Genomic DNA, 16,200 nt, shown 5'->3' on the forward strand with positions numbered 1-16,200 from the left:
GCTTATCTAACTGGTAAGTTCAGAAGGAGAAACAAGCATAGCCCAGTGCTTCCTCTTCTTCCTCCTCCTGGGAGTGAGTTTCCCTCAGGGATCAGGGATCTTATGTGTCTCCCAGTTCCACGTGTTAGGGGAGCCCTGCCTATGCCGGGGTGAGTGTGTTTCATTCTGCACTGAGATTGTTGTGAAATCCACTTACCTGAAGATTCACACCATGTTCCCAAACTTCTGCTTCACTCTTCGTCTTCCTCGTCAAGAACTCACATAATTAAGAGGGGTGTTATTTATTAGGCCCCTTAACCACAACCCCACAGGAATGTGCATCGAGAGGTGTCAGTCCATTCACTTTGTGAAGCAGTGAACCATGCGAGAATTAACCATCCAAAGCTCCATAACCCACTTGGAATTTTCTCAGAATCTTTCTGAGAGTCCTGATCCCTAGTTTGAAGCACTTGGGTACAACAGATGGAGATCCGTATAGAAAGAAAAAGCAAACATGGAGATAGATTCTCTGCAGTTTATCATTGGCCCTGGCTGGAACAGAGCACTCCTGGGACTGGGCCTGTGTTGGAAGAGATGCTTCTATGGGCTTCCATGGTCTCTCTGGCCCCGCTTCCACCTCGCTTGTTAAAGAGAAGGGAAGCTGATATGACACATGCAGGTTTTTTACAGACACACTGCTCTGGAAACTGGGACAGAGACATCAGCCCCTTCAGTTATGAAAGACTCCAAACACACGCTGCTGAGTCGAGGCTCAATGGGCCGCAATTGTGCAAAGATGTGTCAGTGAGAGCCTCTGAGGTGAATATTTGCAAAGCAAATCTTACTTGAAATTCACAAAGAAGCACCGATATTTAAAGAAACCATGATGAATTTTAAACATCCGCATCCTTTCACGTAAAATCAAATTTTTATGTTGTAATGTGCCCCTTCATCCTGGGATCTGACTGCATGGTGTCAGTTTTGGATGCAGGAAGTCATCCAGTCACTACCTTAGACAGTGGCTCTTAATGATGTTAAACATCTTTTTTAGAAAGGCCTTCCTTTAACGTTTCACCTTCCACCAACATCTTTCAGATTGCTGAAACCGCCGTCACACTACTGTTTCTTCTCCAAGCCAACTATCCCCTTGCACTTCAATTTAATTGAAGACCCTTCTGAAGTCCCCACCAGAAGCACAGCTGTAGGGGCTATAAAAACAAGCCATCAGCTTGACCTTGAAAATACTATCCTTTCTGTCTAGTTGAGCCACAGAGATGTGTACACAAATAATTGTAGTTGAAAGCAGAATGGATTAATGAGAAGTAAAAACAAGAAGTAGAACAGGACTATAAATGAAATGCTACAGGAACAGAGATAAGCACGGGAATTAGACTTAATGATATTTATGTTTCTTGACTTTAGGTACTAAAATTTTCAACCTCTCAAACACAGCTTTTCCCGTCTACATAAGGGAAAATGTGTACACCCAAATCATGTGGGTCTGACAAAGCTATTTAGTAACTCATCCCCATTTTTTTTTTAATCAGAGAGAGAGAGAGCACAAGCAGGGGGAGCAGCAGGCAGAGGGAGAAGCAGACTCCCACTGAGCAAGGAGCCCGATGTGGGACTCGATCCCAGGACCTTAGGATCATGACCTGAGTTGTAGGCAGCCGCTTAACTGGCTGTGCCACCCAGGCGCCCCTCATCCCGATTTTTTAAAGCAATCTTAAAAAAAATTATTTATGTTTGTAGTCCAATAAGTTACTCCTATTCTGAATCTGAGTTAATATTGTCAAAAATCAACTGCCAAATTTCTAAAGCACAGGTAAACCAACAGAGGGCCACAATCCATTTCTATGACTGTCATTAGTATTCACCCAAGAGCTGGTAAAGCATCAAAGCATCTATACACAGCTTAATCAATTTCCCTTTCAAATTTTCAGGTATTATTCTAGATGTAACTGTAATTAAAGATTTAGAGGAACATTTTAAGCCATGCCATGGTTACGAATACTCCAAAAATACAGAAGCTCAGTCCTCTGCTCCCCTATCCCTTATCCCACAGTCCCCAGTGCAGCAGAAATTGGTGGGGGAATACGTGGAGCTTCTTGAGAACAGGGAGATTAAAACATAAAGGATGGAAAGGGTGGGGGGAAGAGTAACTTAACAGTGGAGAAACCTGATGAACACTATCTCAGCCAGGTGATCGAGGTTAACATCAACAGCGACAGTCACAGTGATAGTACATCCCTTGATACTGTGTAATGAGAATGGCACTTTGCCTGGTCTCCCTCACAATAACCCAAAACCCCAGCCTTACTATGACAAAAATACCAGACAAATCCCAACTGGGAGCTTTCTACAAAGTACCTAACCTCAAAGTATTCCTCAAGACTGCCAGAATCACTGAGAACAAGGCAAGTCGACAGAACTGTCACAGCTTAAAGAAGCCTAAGGAGACAAGACGACCAAATGTAAAGTGATATCCTAGATGAATCCTGGAACAGAAAGAGGACTTTAGGTTAAAAACTAAAAAAATCTGAATAAAGTACAGACTTTAGTTAATCATAATGTATCAATATTGGCTCACCAGTTGGGACAAATGTACCATACTAATGTAAGATTTTAATTAAAGAAACTGAATGTGGGGTATACAGGAACTTCCTACAGTATCTTCCAACTTTTCTATAAATTTGAAACTATTCTAAAACACAACATTTATTTTTTAAAAAGGCAGAGGAAGAGAAGCATCAATGAAAAGGCAACAGCAACCAAAGGCTCTCTATGTCAACTTTGCAGACGCTCCTGAGAAGTGAATCCAATATTGGTAATATTGTTTCTATAAGTGTATTTTCCTGAATTTCAAACAACCAAGTTAGAAACTAATTCTTGGAATATAATCTGTTTGTAAATTAGGCTGTGTGTATTTGAGAACAAGGCAGGTAATACTTGACCCCTAGAATGTTTTGACTGCCTTTTATCACCAAGGATGTCTTCAAACTTTCTAAACACAAATATAACAAACCTTGTTTTGGGCTGGAAAATATTTTCTATCATAAATTCCATCAAGCCAGTTTAATTCATTGACCAGTTTTCCATCAGGCAGGACAATTAAATCATTTTCCATATCTTCCATGTTCATTTTGCTATCACTGAAACCATCTTCACTGGGAATATTTTCCATTGAAATATTTTACTGACAATTTTATTTATCAATCTGTTTTGTCCATATTAAGTGTTCCCAATTACAGCTACTTCCATTGTAAATTTATTTTCATAGCCATTATTTCTAGCAAGACAGCTTTCATTAAGATTTTATTATTCCATACTTTTAGAAGTTAAATTTACAATGTTCCCTCTAATTATTATTCATTTATATTATTTTTGATTGCTGTTGATTACTTCTACATAATCATTATGACTCAGACAAAAAGCTAATGGTTTGTATTATTTCTTAAGTAATCCATGAGAAAATAGTGAGTTTTATGAGACAGAGATACAGACTAATATACAGAAATAGTGGCAGGGTCAACAAGCAACAGAGAGAGAGGCAGAGGTCTGACTCCTTACGGACCAGGTCAAACTTCCTTGGAGCCGAAAGTACCATAAAAATGTCCTCTGGGTCATCCAGAATGGTCCAAATAACTTAGTCCAAATGTCCTACACCAGTGTATATATGTGTTTGGTGCATAAGTTAGGAAGAAGGCAAAATAAAGGTGGAAAAGTATTGAGAGAAGAATCAAGAGATTATAATGATTAAGAGCATGGGCTCTGGTATCGGACTGTCAAGGTTCAAATCCTAGCACCACCACTTAACTCACTGTTACTGGGAAAGTTACTTCTCTATGCCTCAATTTCTCCACCTGTTAAATGAGGGAAATGCTGAGGTCACAGTGTTGAGGATTCAATGAGACAACAGAGGTAAACCTTGGGTACAGAGCATGGCACATCCTAAGTTCTCAGCAAATGTCAGTGTGTATGTGAGCAAACATGTGATTGTGAATTTGTCTTACATACTGTGCCTTGATAAATCAATAGTTTGCATGTACTCTTCCATTTAACATACTGCAAACTATGGAAGTTAGCCCTAAAGCTGATTTTTTTTTTTAAATATTTTGTTTATTTATTTGACATAGAGAGAGACAGTGAGAGAGGGAACACAAGCAGGGGGAGTGGGAGAGGGAGAAGCAGACTCCCAGCTGAGCAGGGAGCCCAATGCAGGGCTCGATCCCAGGATCCGAGATCATGACCTGAGCCGAAGGCAGACACTTAACCAATGAGCCACCCAGGCGCCCCTAAAGCTGATTTTTTAAATCCCACTATTTGTGTAGTACATTCCTCTTTTTTATATTTGTAATGCTGCCCAAAATTGATCTTCACATACCATATAACCACCATATGCACAAAAGTACAGTTATATTGTTAAAATCGAGAGAAACACCTTATAGTATTAACAGAAAAACACCACATAATGGAAAAGCACAGGTTTTAGAATTTGAGAGATGCAGGACCAAATCCCATTTGTCAACTAAGGACTGGTCCAAGTTAGTGAACTTCTCTGTATCTGTTTTCTCATTGTGAAAACAGGAATAAGACATATATCTCACAAAATTGTGATGAGGATTAAGTAAACAATAGTAAGATGCTCAGCACATGGAACATACCCCATAAATGTCACGTGCACAGACACATACACGCACTCCTTAACCACTGACATTCCTGTCCAAATATTTTGTCAGGTGGTCCCTGCCACCATTTTCATATTTTATGTCCTGTGCTTCCAATGACTTATTGTGGTAGTTTTCAATCCATAATACCAGACGGTTGGGTGTACCCAAAGACCTTCTATAGGGTATACAAGGCCATGGATAATTTTAAGAAAATCAATTTCCAGATCTTCAACATTCACATGTATTCTTTCCTGACACGGGCCTGTCTGAGAAAGTACCTGTGCTCTGAGGTGGTTCTCCTTTCCTACCTCCCTTTTCACAACCACCTTTGAAAGGAAAGCCCATCTATTTACAAAAAGCATACTCTTGCCCATCTTTAATCTGACCCTGTACATTACTTCAAAGTGTAAAAACCTCTAGCATACCAAAATAAAGTATACTTCCTTTAATCAAGGTTCCATAAATACCCCCAGCTTTCTCCTTAAGAAATAAATTTCCAATACAAATTTTCCTTTTAAATTGAATGTTTATCATGTCTTTAAATGTATTTTTATTATCTTCATGATTGTGTTCCAATAATAATCACAATAGCAACTCAAGCCAGAAGAAAAAAAAAATAATAGAGCTTTATGGTCCAAGAAAATTAAGAAAATATATCTAAATGTATATGTGTATATATACACACATACTATACATATATATTGCAAAAAAAGCTTGATAGTGTGATCAATAAACTCTCAAACATAACAATGGGATAAAATGCTGTGGGGAAAGTAGAATGGAAATCAAACTCAGAGGAAAGGTATGATGTAAAATTTCCCAACGTTAAAAAGCTTAAATTTAAATGAATAACGGTAAATAGTAAATCACTACCATATTTATATTCCATTGGATAAATTTCAGAGCGATTTAACATTCTAATTTAGAAATAACAATGGCAAAAATCAGCCAGACATTACATCCCTTGCAACTATTTAAGTTTAGGATGAAACAAAAATTAGACAACTTAATTCTTCTAAAAGCTACAAGGCCGGGGGCGGGGGGGGGGGGGGGTGTAATCTCTGGCAGAGGGAACCATCAAACATCATCCGGGGTCCTTTCTTTTTTTTCTTTCTTTTTTCTTTTTCGGGGTCCTTCCTGACACTCAAGTCAGCCCGGTAATTTAAGTGGCCTGAAACGGGGGCCACTAGTTCAAAGGCCCTCTCTGCCTTTCCCACCCAGCCTTGCTCTTTCCCTGCCGGCCGGACGTCCCCCGACCGCGCACGCCCCCACTCCGCGGGTTCGGGACGCCTTTCTCCCTCCCCTCGGCCCCGCCACCCCGGCGGTCTCAGCTCTCCCTCCCCCGCCTACCCCAGCTCTCCCGCGCAGGCGCGCTCCGCTTCCTTGCCCACCCGCGGCTGCTGTGTCATGGCAGAGCGGAAGTCCCTGCGTCCGCGAGTGTGGCGCGGGGTGAGGGGGTCGTTAAGATGGGTGGCACGTCTGGTAGCCTTCTCCCCTTCCTCCCCTAACGCCTCTTTGACCCCCCACTGTAGGGGGGGCGGTCCCCTACCCTGCACTCTCCCGAACACTTCGTAGTCCACGGATTTGAGTCGCCCGGCGGCAGACATGGCGGCGGCAAGTCCTCTGCCGAGGAGCCGGCGCGGGGTTCGGGACGCGGCAACTGCGGCGGCCAGGAGAGGGAGGGGGCACATGGGCTCTGTCGGCGTACCCCGCGCCTGTCACCGGCCCGGGACGCGAGCGCGCCGGGGTCACGCGTCGAAGGCGGCGAATGAACGGCGGGCGCCGCGAACGGGGTAGCTAAGGACACTAGACGGAGAGAGCGCTCGGCCCCTGGCGCCGAGGCCTCCCTCCTCGCCCTCGCCTCCTCCCTTACGGAGCCAGGCTGGCTTCCCCGGGAGGGATGCGCCGCTTCTGCGCTCCCTGCGATGCAGTTAACTCGGGGCTCGTTTCTCAGTGTTGGTAAATAAAAGCCGGATTCTGTGCCCAGATGTCGATAGTTTGGTAACCAAACGTGGTTGCTTTTTTTTTTTTTTTTTTTAAGATTTATTTATTTATTTGAGAGAGCGAGAGAGTACATGAGAGGGGGGAGGGTTAGAGGGAGAAGCAGGCTCCTCGTCGAGCAGGGAGCCCGATGCGGGACTCGATCCCGGGACTCCAGGATCACGACCTGAGCCGAAGGCAGTCGCTCAACCGACTGAGCCACCCAGGCGCCCCTGTTTGTACTTTTCATTTGCCACACTCTGAACTGCAAATGGAATAACATCTATTTATTTATTTTAAAGATTTTATTTATTTATTTGAAAGAGAATGAGATAGAGCATGAGAGGGGGGAGGGTCAGAGGGAGAAGCAGACCCCCCGCTGAGCAGGGAGGCCGATGCGGGACTCGATCCCGGGACTCCAGGATCATGACCTGAGCCGAAGGCAGTCGCTTAACCAACTGAGCCACCCAGGCGCCCCTGTTTGTACTTTTCATTTGCCACACTCTGAACTGCAAATGGAATAACATCTATTTATTTTAAAGATTTTATTTATTTATTTGAAAGAGAATGAGATAGAGCATGAGAGGGGGGAGGGTCAGAGGGAGAAGCAGACTCCCTGCCGAGCAGGGAGCCCGATGCGGGACTCGATCCCGGGCCTCCAGGATCATGACCTGAGCCGAAGGCAGTCGCTCAACCGACTGAGCCACCCAGGTGCCCCAGCGTGGTTGCTTTTGAAGTGAAGGATCTGCTAGCTTGGTGCTTGAGGGTACTTGGTTAGTGAGTTAATTTTTGTGAAATGTTTAGGCGACTGCCAACTCTATTTGGCTGTTTTGAGCCAATTCTTATCGTCAGCATCCTCTTCACCTCTTCTATTGCGTCATAAAGGTTTGCGGCCTGAATCCACATTCTCCGTGGATTGTGATATTTTCTAGGACGAAACTTTAAAAATATAACCTGTTATGTGCCGTGGAAACGGGGAGGAAAGTAATCGTCTTGTCTGCTATTCACTCACATAGCTTTTTTATGGCCTTGATTATTGTTCAGCAACATCCCAGTTGCCTACAAGGTTAAGGCACTTTGTACTTAGAGAATTTCACTTCATCGTGAGCTATTATGAAGTCTTAATTTAAAGCAACCCACCGCTCCAAAGAATCTGGATACAGCTATTGGTAATCTGCTGCCTTCTAGAATTCCAAATCTTTTTACTTGTGAGAATTTGCATTTCTCAACATATTTGTTGGCTTCAATACCTTTGCATATTTCTCTGCATCTCACAGAGTTAAAATAATCCTCTGCAGTCTGATTAAATATTATGTGCCAATTTTATTAGGGAACACCAAAAAATCACCTAAAACTTGTTTATAATTTGGTTGAAACGTTTTAAAGTAAAATATGTTCTGGAAGTGCTAATTTCCAGGTAATTTTATGTAATGAAGTTCCTGGTTTATTGCAGAGACCTCACAATTTATGTCTTCCTCTCATCTCCCTTCCAGTTTATTCCATGCAGATTCTAGAATCAACATAGATCTTATATCATTTTCAATGACATCTCCTCAGAGTCTCTCCATTGCATTCTGAATAAAAGTGAAGGTCTTCAGCCTTCCACTAACCTCTTATTACCTGTTTATCCCCATCCATAGATTATTCTATAGTTTATTAGTAACCCATAGTCAAGGCACTTTGGATTATTCAGCTCTCTGAACGTACCCTGACCTTTAAAAAAAAAAAAAAAATCTTTGCTCTTGGATCTACTTTGTCTAGAATACTTCTTCCTACTCCCAAATCTTCCTCTATCCTGTTTAGTTGTCTGTGCAAGTACTTACCAGATTTCATCCTAATTATTTAGCGTCTTCCCTGCTAGTACTGTGCCTTTCAAGAAGTAAAACTCAAATTGGGTTGAGATCCTGTCACTATCATTAATCCTGTCACTGATAAGGTTGACATTTTCTTTTTCTTAGTCTTTGACTTTTCTCCACATTTACCCAAGAGTAACCCTGCCAATTATTATGTAGCTAATTTTAGAAATGCTAAGCAACAATTGACATTTGCTTAGCTAAAAAATTTTCTGTCTGCCAACTACAGAACATTAGTAAACAGGCATTTTTATGTACTGTTTCAGCATGGATTGCCAATAATATGTGATTCTAAGACTTTAAAATTTTTAAGCAAATGTGGCTAATATTTAAGCTAATTTTAAATAATAGAAATATCTATGCATAGAGAAATTTTTTTAAGTAGAAGGACAAAATCATCTATAACCCTAACACAACCTTTATCATTTGTGTATTCTCTTACACATCTATTTTAAGTAGTTAAAATCATAGTATAAATTCAACCTTTATTCTTTCTTTTTCCGTATTATAACCTTTCCAATAAATATTTTATTAATTTCATGATATTCTGTTATGTGGGTATAACCATAAATTCACCTACTAAGTCCCTGTTGTTATGCACCCAGGTTGCTTCTAATTTTTCATTACTGTAAAAAATATTGTGAAGAAAATATTCATGCACATAGCTTCCTTCCCATATTTTTTAATTACTTAGGATAGAAGTTAGAATACCCAAGCTGTATAAATGTGTACTGTTCTTGATACATATTGCCAAGTGGTTTTTCAAAGGGCTGCACCAATTTCAATATACCACTACCAACACTGTATGGGTGTATGACTGTTTGGCTTCTGATGCAAACAGACGTAAGCAGGTGCTTCACATACAATACATGATTCAATTAGAAGAAAAGTTTTCATTTTATAACCTGAGCAATAGCCTTGAAATAATTAGGCTTTGTGTTACTGCTGGTTGAAATTAAAACCTAGCGAAATCATTCTGTTTCTTGAACCCTTTAAGACAATTTGTGTGTGATACAGGATCATGTTTAAGGTAATATATAGAAAACGAAAATCCTGCCTGTATAATATGAGTGTAAAAAATGACCAGGCCCCAGAACCTGTGAAGTAGGGACAGACAATGTAGTCTCTGTACCCAAAAGACATTTGAACTGAGGAGGTTCCACCTATAAATCTCTAATCCATCACCATGAAGTATTGGTTGAGAGTGCTTTCTCAGAAATTTGACATTAAGGTATAGTTAATTTCAGGGACAACCAAAATTACTTTATCCATCAACATATTTCTACACCTGAAATAGTTTTACAATAATTATGTTAAAAGAGCAGGAGTCAACAGAATACAAATTGTTAACTTCCACAATTGAAGAGGCCTAAACAAACCAACTCCATGCCTCCCTCATGGACGGAATACTTTATAGACAAAGAAATGGTTAATTAGTACTAAACTGGATTCAAGATCATTAGAGGCCAGTTTATTAGATGAGAAAGCAGCTAGTTTCCCAGAAGAGCCTTTAACCTCATTACAAATTATCAGAAAATTGCTTAAGCATTTTATCAGGAAAGCATATTTCTTCTCAGAAGGAAATTTCCGTCCCAGGTTTGAACCAATTTTTCCTTATCACAGTCCAATTTGATATTCAAAACTTAGAAGTACATTTATCATTAAAGTCACTTCCCTCGGGGTACCTGAGTGGCTCAGTCAGTTGGGCATCTGCCTTCAGGTCATGATCCCAGGGTCCTGGGATCGAGCCCCGCATCGGGCTCCCTGCTCAGCAGGGAGCCTGCTTCTTCTTCTCCCTCTGCCTGCCTCTCCCCCTGCTTGTGCTCTCTCCCTCTGTCAAATAAGTAAATAAGATCTTTAAAAAAAAAAGAAAGAAAAGGGACGCCTGGGTGGCTCAGTCGTTAAGCATCTGCCTTCGGTTCAGGTCATGATCCCAGGGTCCTGGGATCGAGCCCCACATCTGGCACCCTGCTCCGCAGGAAGCCTGCTTCTCTCTCACTCCCCCTGCTTGTGTTGCCTCTCTCGCTGTGTCTCTCTCTGTCAAATAAATAAATAAAATCTTTGAAAAATAAATAAAGAAAAAAGAAAAAAAGAAAAGAAAAAAGTCACTTCCCTCTCCTACCCTGGTACTGCTGAGGCTCGAGAGGGGAGAGGGCATGGTTGATACCTCCTACCTCAGTTTCTGTCTGCCTGCCTGAGAATTGGAAGAAACTCGTACTTTTGGAATCCAGTTTGGGCTCTCCAGGATTGGTAGATATTCAAAGCTCATTAGTTCTTTTGAAGGAAACTTTCTGGGGAGGCTCAGAGCTTTCAACCACCAGAAGTGCCCAACATTTGCTCTCCTGATGGACAAGGCCTATACTTCGGCTGTGCATACACACCCCTATCCCAACTTCTGTATCAAATGCTACACCTCCAACCCCTTTCTGCTGAGAGACTAGCCCTCAGCAAGGACGCGTGGGTGGGATCCCTCCTAAAATGAACACGGGACCAGATCCCTCCTTCCCGTCACATCTAATTGTGGGGCTCCTATCTCTGTCCTACCACTGAGAGAAGTTGCAGTTTGCTCTGAATTGACCCCCTCTTTCTGCTGTCTTGGCAGGCATCATACAGATTATCTCCAGCCACAGTCTTTCCTCTTTACTTTCTTCAGGTATGGATCAAATACCAGTCCCTTCTTAGCTCCAAGGAGTAAATGCCAAGCTCTCCAAAAAAAGGGTTTTTTTTTTAAAGAGCCTCTTGGGAGGCACATGGTGAAGGGAAGCACCTGTTTTCTCTCTCCCGTAGTGGGAGGGGGGCGGAGAGGGAAAGCCGTAGCCCTCTAATCACTTTCCTGGAAGAAATCCTCTCCAGGGCGCCTGGGTGGCTCAGTCCTTGAGCGTCTGCCTTCGGCTCAGGTCATGATCCCGGGGTCCTGGGATCGAGTCCCACATCGGGCTCCCTGCTTGGCGGGAAGCCTGCTTCTCCCTCTCCCTCTCCCACTCCCCCTGCTTGTGTTCCTGCTCTCGCTATCTCTCTCTCTGTCAAATAAATAAATAAAATCTTAAAGAAAGAAAGAAATCCTCTCCAGCCTGATGTGGGTGTCGGGCTAAGGATCTTTTTTTTAATTAACATATAATGTATTATTTGTTTCATCTCTTATGGTTTGTCTCCCTCTTCCGTCTTGTTTCATTTTCCCTCCCTTCCCCTATGATCCTCTTCTTGTTTCTCAAATTCCTCGTATCAGTGAGATCATAAGATACTTGTCTTTCTCTGATTGACTTATTTCACTTAGCATAATACCCTCTAGTTCCATCCACATCATTGCAAATGGCAAGATTTCATTTTTTGATGGCTGCATAATATTTCAGTGTGTGTGTGTGTGTGTGTGTTTATACCACATCTTCTTTATCCATTCATCTGCTGATGGACATCTAGGCTCTTTCCATAGTTTGGCTATTGTGGACATTGCTGCTATAAACATTGGGGTGCACATACCCCTTCAGATCCCTACATTTGTATCTTTGGGGTAAATACCCAGTAGTGCAATTGCTGGATCGTAGGGTAGCTCTATTTTCAACTTTTTGAGGAACTTCCATACTATTTTCCAGAGTGGCTGCACCAGCTTGCATTCCCACCAACAGTATAGGAGGGTTCCCCTTTCTCCACATCCTCACCAACATCTATTGTTTCCTGACTTGTTAATTTTATGGGTTAAGGATCTTAAAGCCAGTTTTAAACACCCCTTTTGCGTGACATGGTGGTGCAGTACCTCATCTTGAAATGAGGTGTAACTATTGTTTTCAGTCTCAGGTCTCAAGTAAAACTGAGACCAAAAAGTCCCACTTTTCAAATCAACAGAATTCAATATATAAACCGTTTGGATCCTGATTTGAAATTATAAATTCAACAAGACATTTTTGAGACCATTGGGGAAACCTGAAAACAGGTTGACTTAAATATTACAGCATTATCTTTGTTAATGAAATCATGGCATTGTGGGTGTATTTTTTTAAAAGACCTTACCACTTAGAGGTGTATACTGAAATATAGAAGGGTGCTATGAAATGATATTTGGGATTTGCTTTAAAATCCTCTGGGGTTGGGGGCAGGACAATGTAGGTAGAATAAACTTAGTAAGTTGGTGATAGTTATTGCAAGTGAGTCATAGGTACATGGGGATTGGATCCATTATACTATTCTCTAATTTTGTTATGTGTTTGAAATTTTTATGTAAAGTTTTAAAATAAAATTTAGGGGCACCTGGGTGGCTCAGTGGGTTAAGCATCTGACTCTTGATTTCAGCTCAGGTCATGATCTCAGGGTCCTGAGATGGAGCCTGCCTTGGGTTCCGCACTCAGTGGAGAGTCTGCTTCTCTCTCTCCCTCTGCCCCACCCCACCTCCCATGTGCGCTCTCTTTCTCTCATATAAATATATTTTTTTAATTTTTTATTTTAAAGTTTTTGTTTATGTATTTGAGAGAGAGAGATCGAGCGTGCACAAGATGGGGGAGGGGGAAAGGGAGAGGGAGAAGCAAACTCCTCTCTGAGCAGGGAGACTACAGTGGGGCTCAATCCCAGGACCCTGGGATCATGACCTAGGCCAAAAGAGACGCTTAACTGACTGAGCCACCCAGCCGTCCCTGGGGCACCTGGGTGGCTCAGTTGGTTAAGCAACTGCCTTCAGCTCAGGTCATGATCCTGGAGTCCCAGGATCGAGTCCCGCATCGGGCTCCCTGCTCAGCAGGGAGTCTGCTTCTCCCGCTCCCCCCTCTTGTGCTCTGTCTCTAAAATAAATAAATAAAATCTTTAAAAAAATAAAAAAATAAAAATAAAAGAGTCCATTTTCATTCTACAAAATATGTGATCAATAATCCTCAAAACTGTCAAGGCTGGGGCACCTGGGTGACTCAGTCGGTTGGGCATCTGCCTTCCACTCCGGTCATGATTCCAGGGTCCTGGGATGGAGCCCCACATCAGGCTCCCTGCTCAGCGGTGAGTCTGTTTCTCCCTCTTCCTCCCCCTCTGCCTGCTTGTGCGCTCTCTCTCTCTCAAATAAATTAAAATCTTTAAAAAACAAACAAACAAAACAAAACGAAACAAAAAACTGTCAAGGCCATGAAAAACAATGAAAGCCTGAGAAACGACCAAGAGGAGCCTAAGGAGACATGCTGGTTAAAGGTAATGTGTATTCTGGATGGGATTCTGGAAGAGAAAAAGGAATTTAGGAAGAAACTGAGGACATATGAATAAAGTGTGGGCTTTAGTGAAACAGTAAGGTATTAATAATTGGCTCCTTAATTGTGACAAATGTACCATACTAATGGAAGATATTAATAACAGGAGAAACTAGGTGTAGGGTATAGGAGAACTCTCTGCACTATCTTCATAATAATTTTATAAATCTAAAAGTGTTCTAAAATTAAAAGTTTACTTTTCAAAAATCCATTTTAATATCCTGTTCTATGTTTTCATAACATTTCAAAATAATTTCTCACCATAGTACATGAACAAAATTATTAGTTTAAAAAATTTTCAACTACTTCACTAAGTGGGCACATGATTTAAATTTTTTGTAATCTAAGTCAAGCTAAGATGGGACTAAACAGTTGACCTTCAAAGCACTAGATCAGGTCTTAACTGGTGTGAAGAAGCACAAATAGATAATTAAATATAGTAATGCCTAATTAATGAAAAGAAACATAGTTCAGGGGCGCCTGGGTGGCTCAGATGGTTAAGCGTCTGCCTTCAGCTCAGGTCATGATCCCAGGGTCCTGGGATCGAGCCCCACATCGGGCTCCTGGCTCAGCTGGGAGTCTGCTTCTCCCTCTCCCTCTGCCTCTCCCACTGCTCATGCTCTCTCTCTCTGTATCTCTGTGTCTCAAATGAATAAATAAAATCTTTAAAAAAAAAGAAACATAGTTCACTTCCAGAAGAAGAAAATATATAAAATGCATAAGAACATGTCTAGATATGAAGAAACAGTATAGAAAAATGCCATTATACTTAGCACTGAGTGCTTTAGAAAACAGGAAATAGGTGTCTGTACGTCTTAACTAAGGAAAAGATAAGATTGGATAAGGAGAGAACTAGTCATAGATACTGCTCCTTGGACACATTATAGAGGCAACAAATGGCAAAGCCAGGTTTTGAACAGAGTATGCCCAGGCTCTGAGCTATAGCGCCAAGATTAGGAAGGGGAGAAACGAGACAGACACCAACTCAGAAAAAAGTAGGCAGTACAGGCACTTCCCTTCCTAATACTTCTCAAGCATAGAATTCAGCCAGTCTCAGATTTGCTTTTCCTGTGGAAGCAAGAAGCCTATCTGGGAAAGACATTCTTTCTGATCCCTCCTTAGTTTATACACACACACACACACACACACACACACACACACACACAAGCATGCACGCTTATTCCCTGAGAGGTATAAATCACATTTACCCTCAGATCTGGGCTAGTGACATCAACGGTTCTCTCGTCCTGAAAACAAAATCTATTTCATGGTGCCCTTGGTAGATGATTGGTATACAACATCCATTCCAATCTCTTTCCAGCTTGCTTTCCTGTTCTGTAGAGCTGGAAATTTTAAAGCTGCATCCCATAGACATTCCTGCAATTGGGACTCCTTATGTGATAGAGGATCAACACCAGAAGTATCATGCTGGATGAGGAGGGAGGGCATGAGTGAGGTGGAGGCCATCTGCTGCTGGTTCTGTGATAAGCACAATCAGAGAGTAGTTTAGTTTTTCTGTGGTGTTGTTAACTGAGGTCACAGTGACTGCAACTTTTTGGGCACCAGGAAGCAGGGCTCAGGACATCCATCTTACTAGTTAATATCATAGCAAGTGTGGCAGGTTCTGGAGTTGCGATTCCCTGGATGTGGCAATGTCCAGACCATGGCAGCTTCCTGATGGTGGCAGGGGAGACATAGTTTTAAAGCCAGCAGCCTCTCAATTCAGACATTTCCTGATGGCAAAAGAATCAGTAGCTCCCTTGGTGGCCCAGTGCTACAGTGAGGGTCAATCCTGAAACCTCAGCCTCAAAGTGGTTCTCAACCCTATCTGCACATTAGAATCACCAGGAGAGCTTACTAATTATACACATACACATGCCCCCCAGAGGTTTTGATTCAATATGTCTGCAGTAGATTCCAGAATCTATATTCTTAAAATCAACCCAGATGCTTGGGGTGTGAAGCTAAGATTGAGAACCACTGACCCAGAGACTCTTTCATTAGCCCCCCCAGCAACTCCATAAGCCATTTAATACCCAGTGTTAAATCCATTTCTGTTTAAACTGTCTAGAATGGATTATTTTTTCTGTAACTGAACCATGACCAATGTAATGCCTGGGGACAAAATCTTCACAATAGGATAGATCAAAGTTTAAGCAGAATGAAAATCCAAATATGCCACCCACCCTCCTGTCAATAAAGAAGCATGAAAATTTTCAGTGCTTACAAAGAGAAGAAATAAAAAGTGTAAGAAAAAACAAGCCGAGAATGGTAATAAAGCTAAGCCTAGAGTTTTGAAATATAACTTGCTGTTGAGAGATTATAGCATAAAGATTTAGGCAGCCTATATCCTGTAAGTTAGTTAATCATGCTCATTTATTTTTGATGTCTACTTGCTTTGCAGCTGTACTTTTTATTTTGAAAGAAAATTAATGAAAGAATACATTAAAAAGAACCCTTCCAAAGCCTGGGTTGTTTCGATGAACTATGATTTCTGGTCTG

At 41.7% G+C, this 16,200-nt stretch overlaps 1 protein-coding gene across 7 annotated transcripts in view; it reads right to left on the minus strand.

Annotated features, from left to right (window-relative positions):
• Positions 1-6,602, minus strand: part of ACYP2 (acylphosphatase 2) — a 168,390-nt gene extending 161,788 nt beyond the window's left edge. For 2 of the 7 annotated variants that reach the window (XM_035001557.1, XM_035001560.1), the window contains exon 1: positions 6,199-6,599. In XM_035001557.1, coding sequence (XP_034857448.1) covers positions 6,199-6,340 — 142 coding nt within the window. In that variant the 5' untranslated portion in view covers positions 6,341-6,599. Of the gene's footprint in view, positions 1-5,999; positions 6,156-6,198 lie in introns of those variants that run through there. The other 5 variants (XM_035001558.1, XM_035001561.1, XM_035001562.1 and 2 more) reach the window with 5 other exon arrangements.
• Positions 6,603-16,200: the final 9,598 nt, after the last annotated feature.

This window comes from Mirounga leonina, unplaced genomic scaffold, assembly GCF_011800145.1.
Source record: "Mirounga leonina isolate KUSES-001 unplaced genomic scaffold, KU_Mleo_1.0 Mir_125, whole genome shotgun sequence".
In the NCBI taxonomy this organism is placed as follows: domain Eukaryota; kingdom Metazoa; phylum Chordata; class Mammalia; order Carnivora; family Phocidae; genus Mirounga; species Mirounga leonina.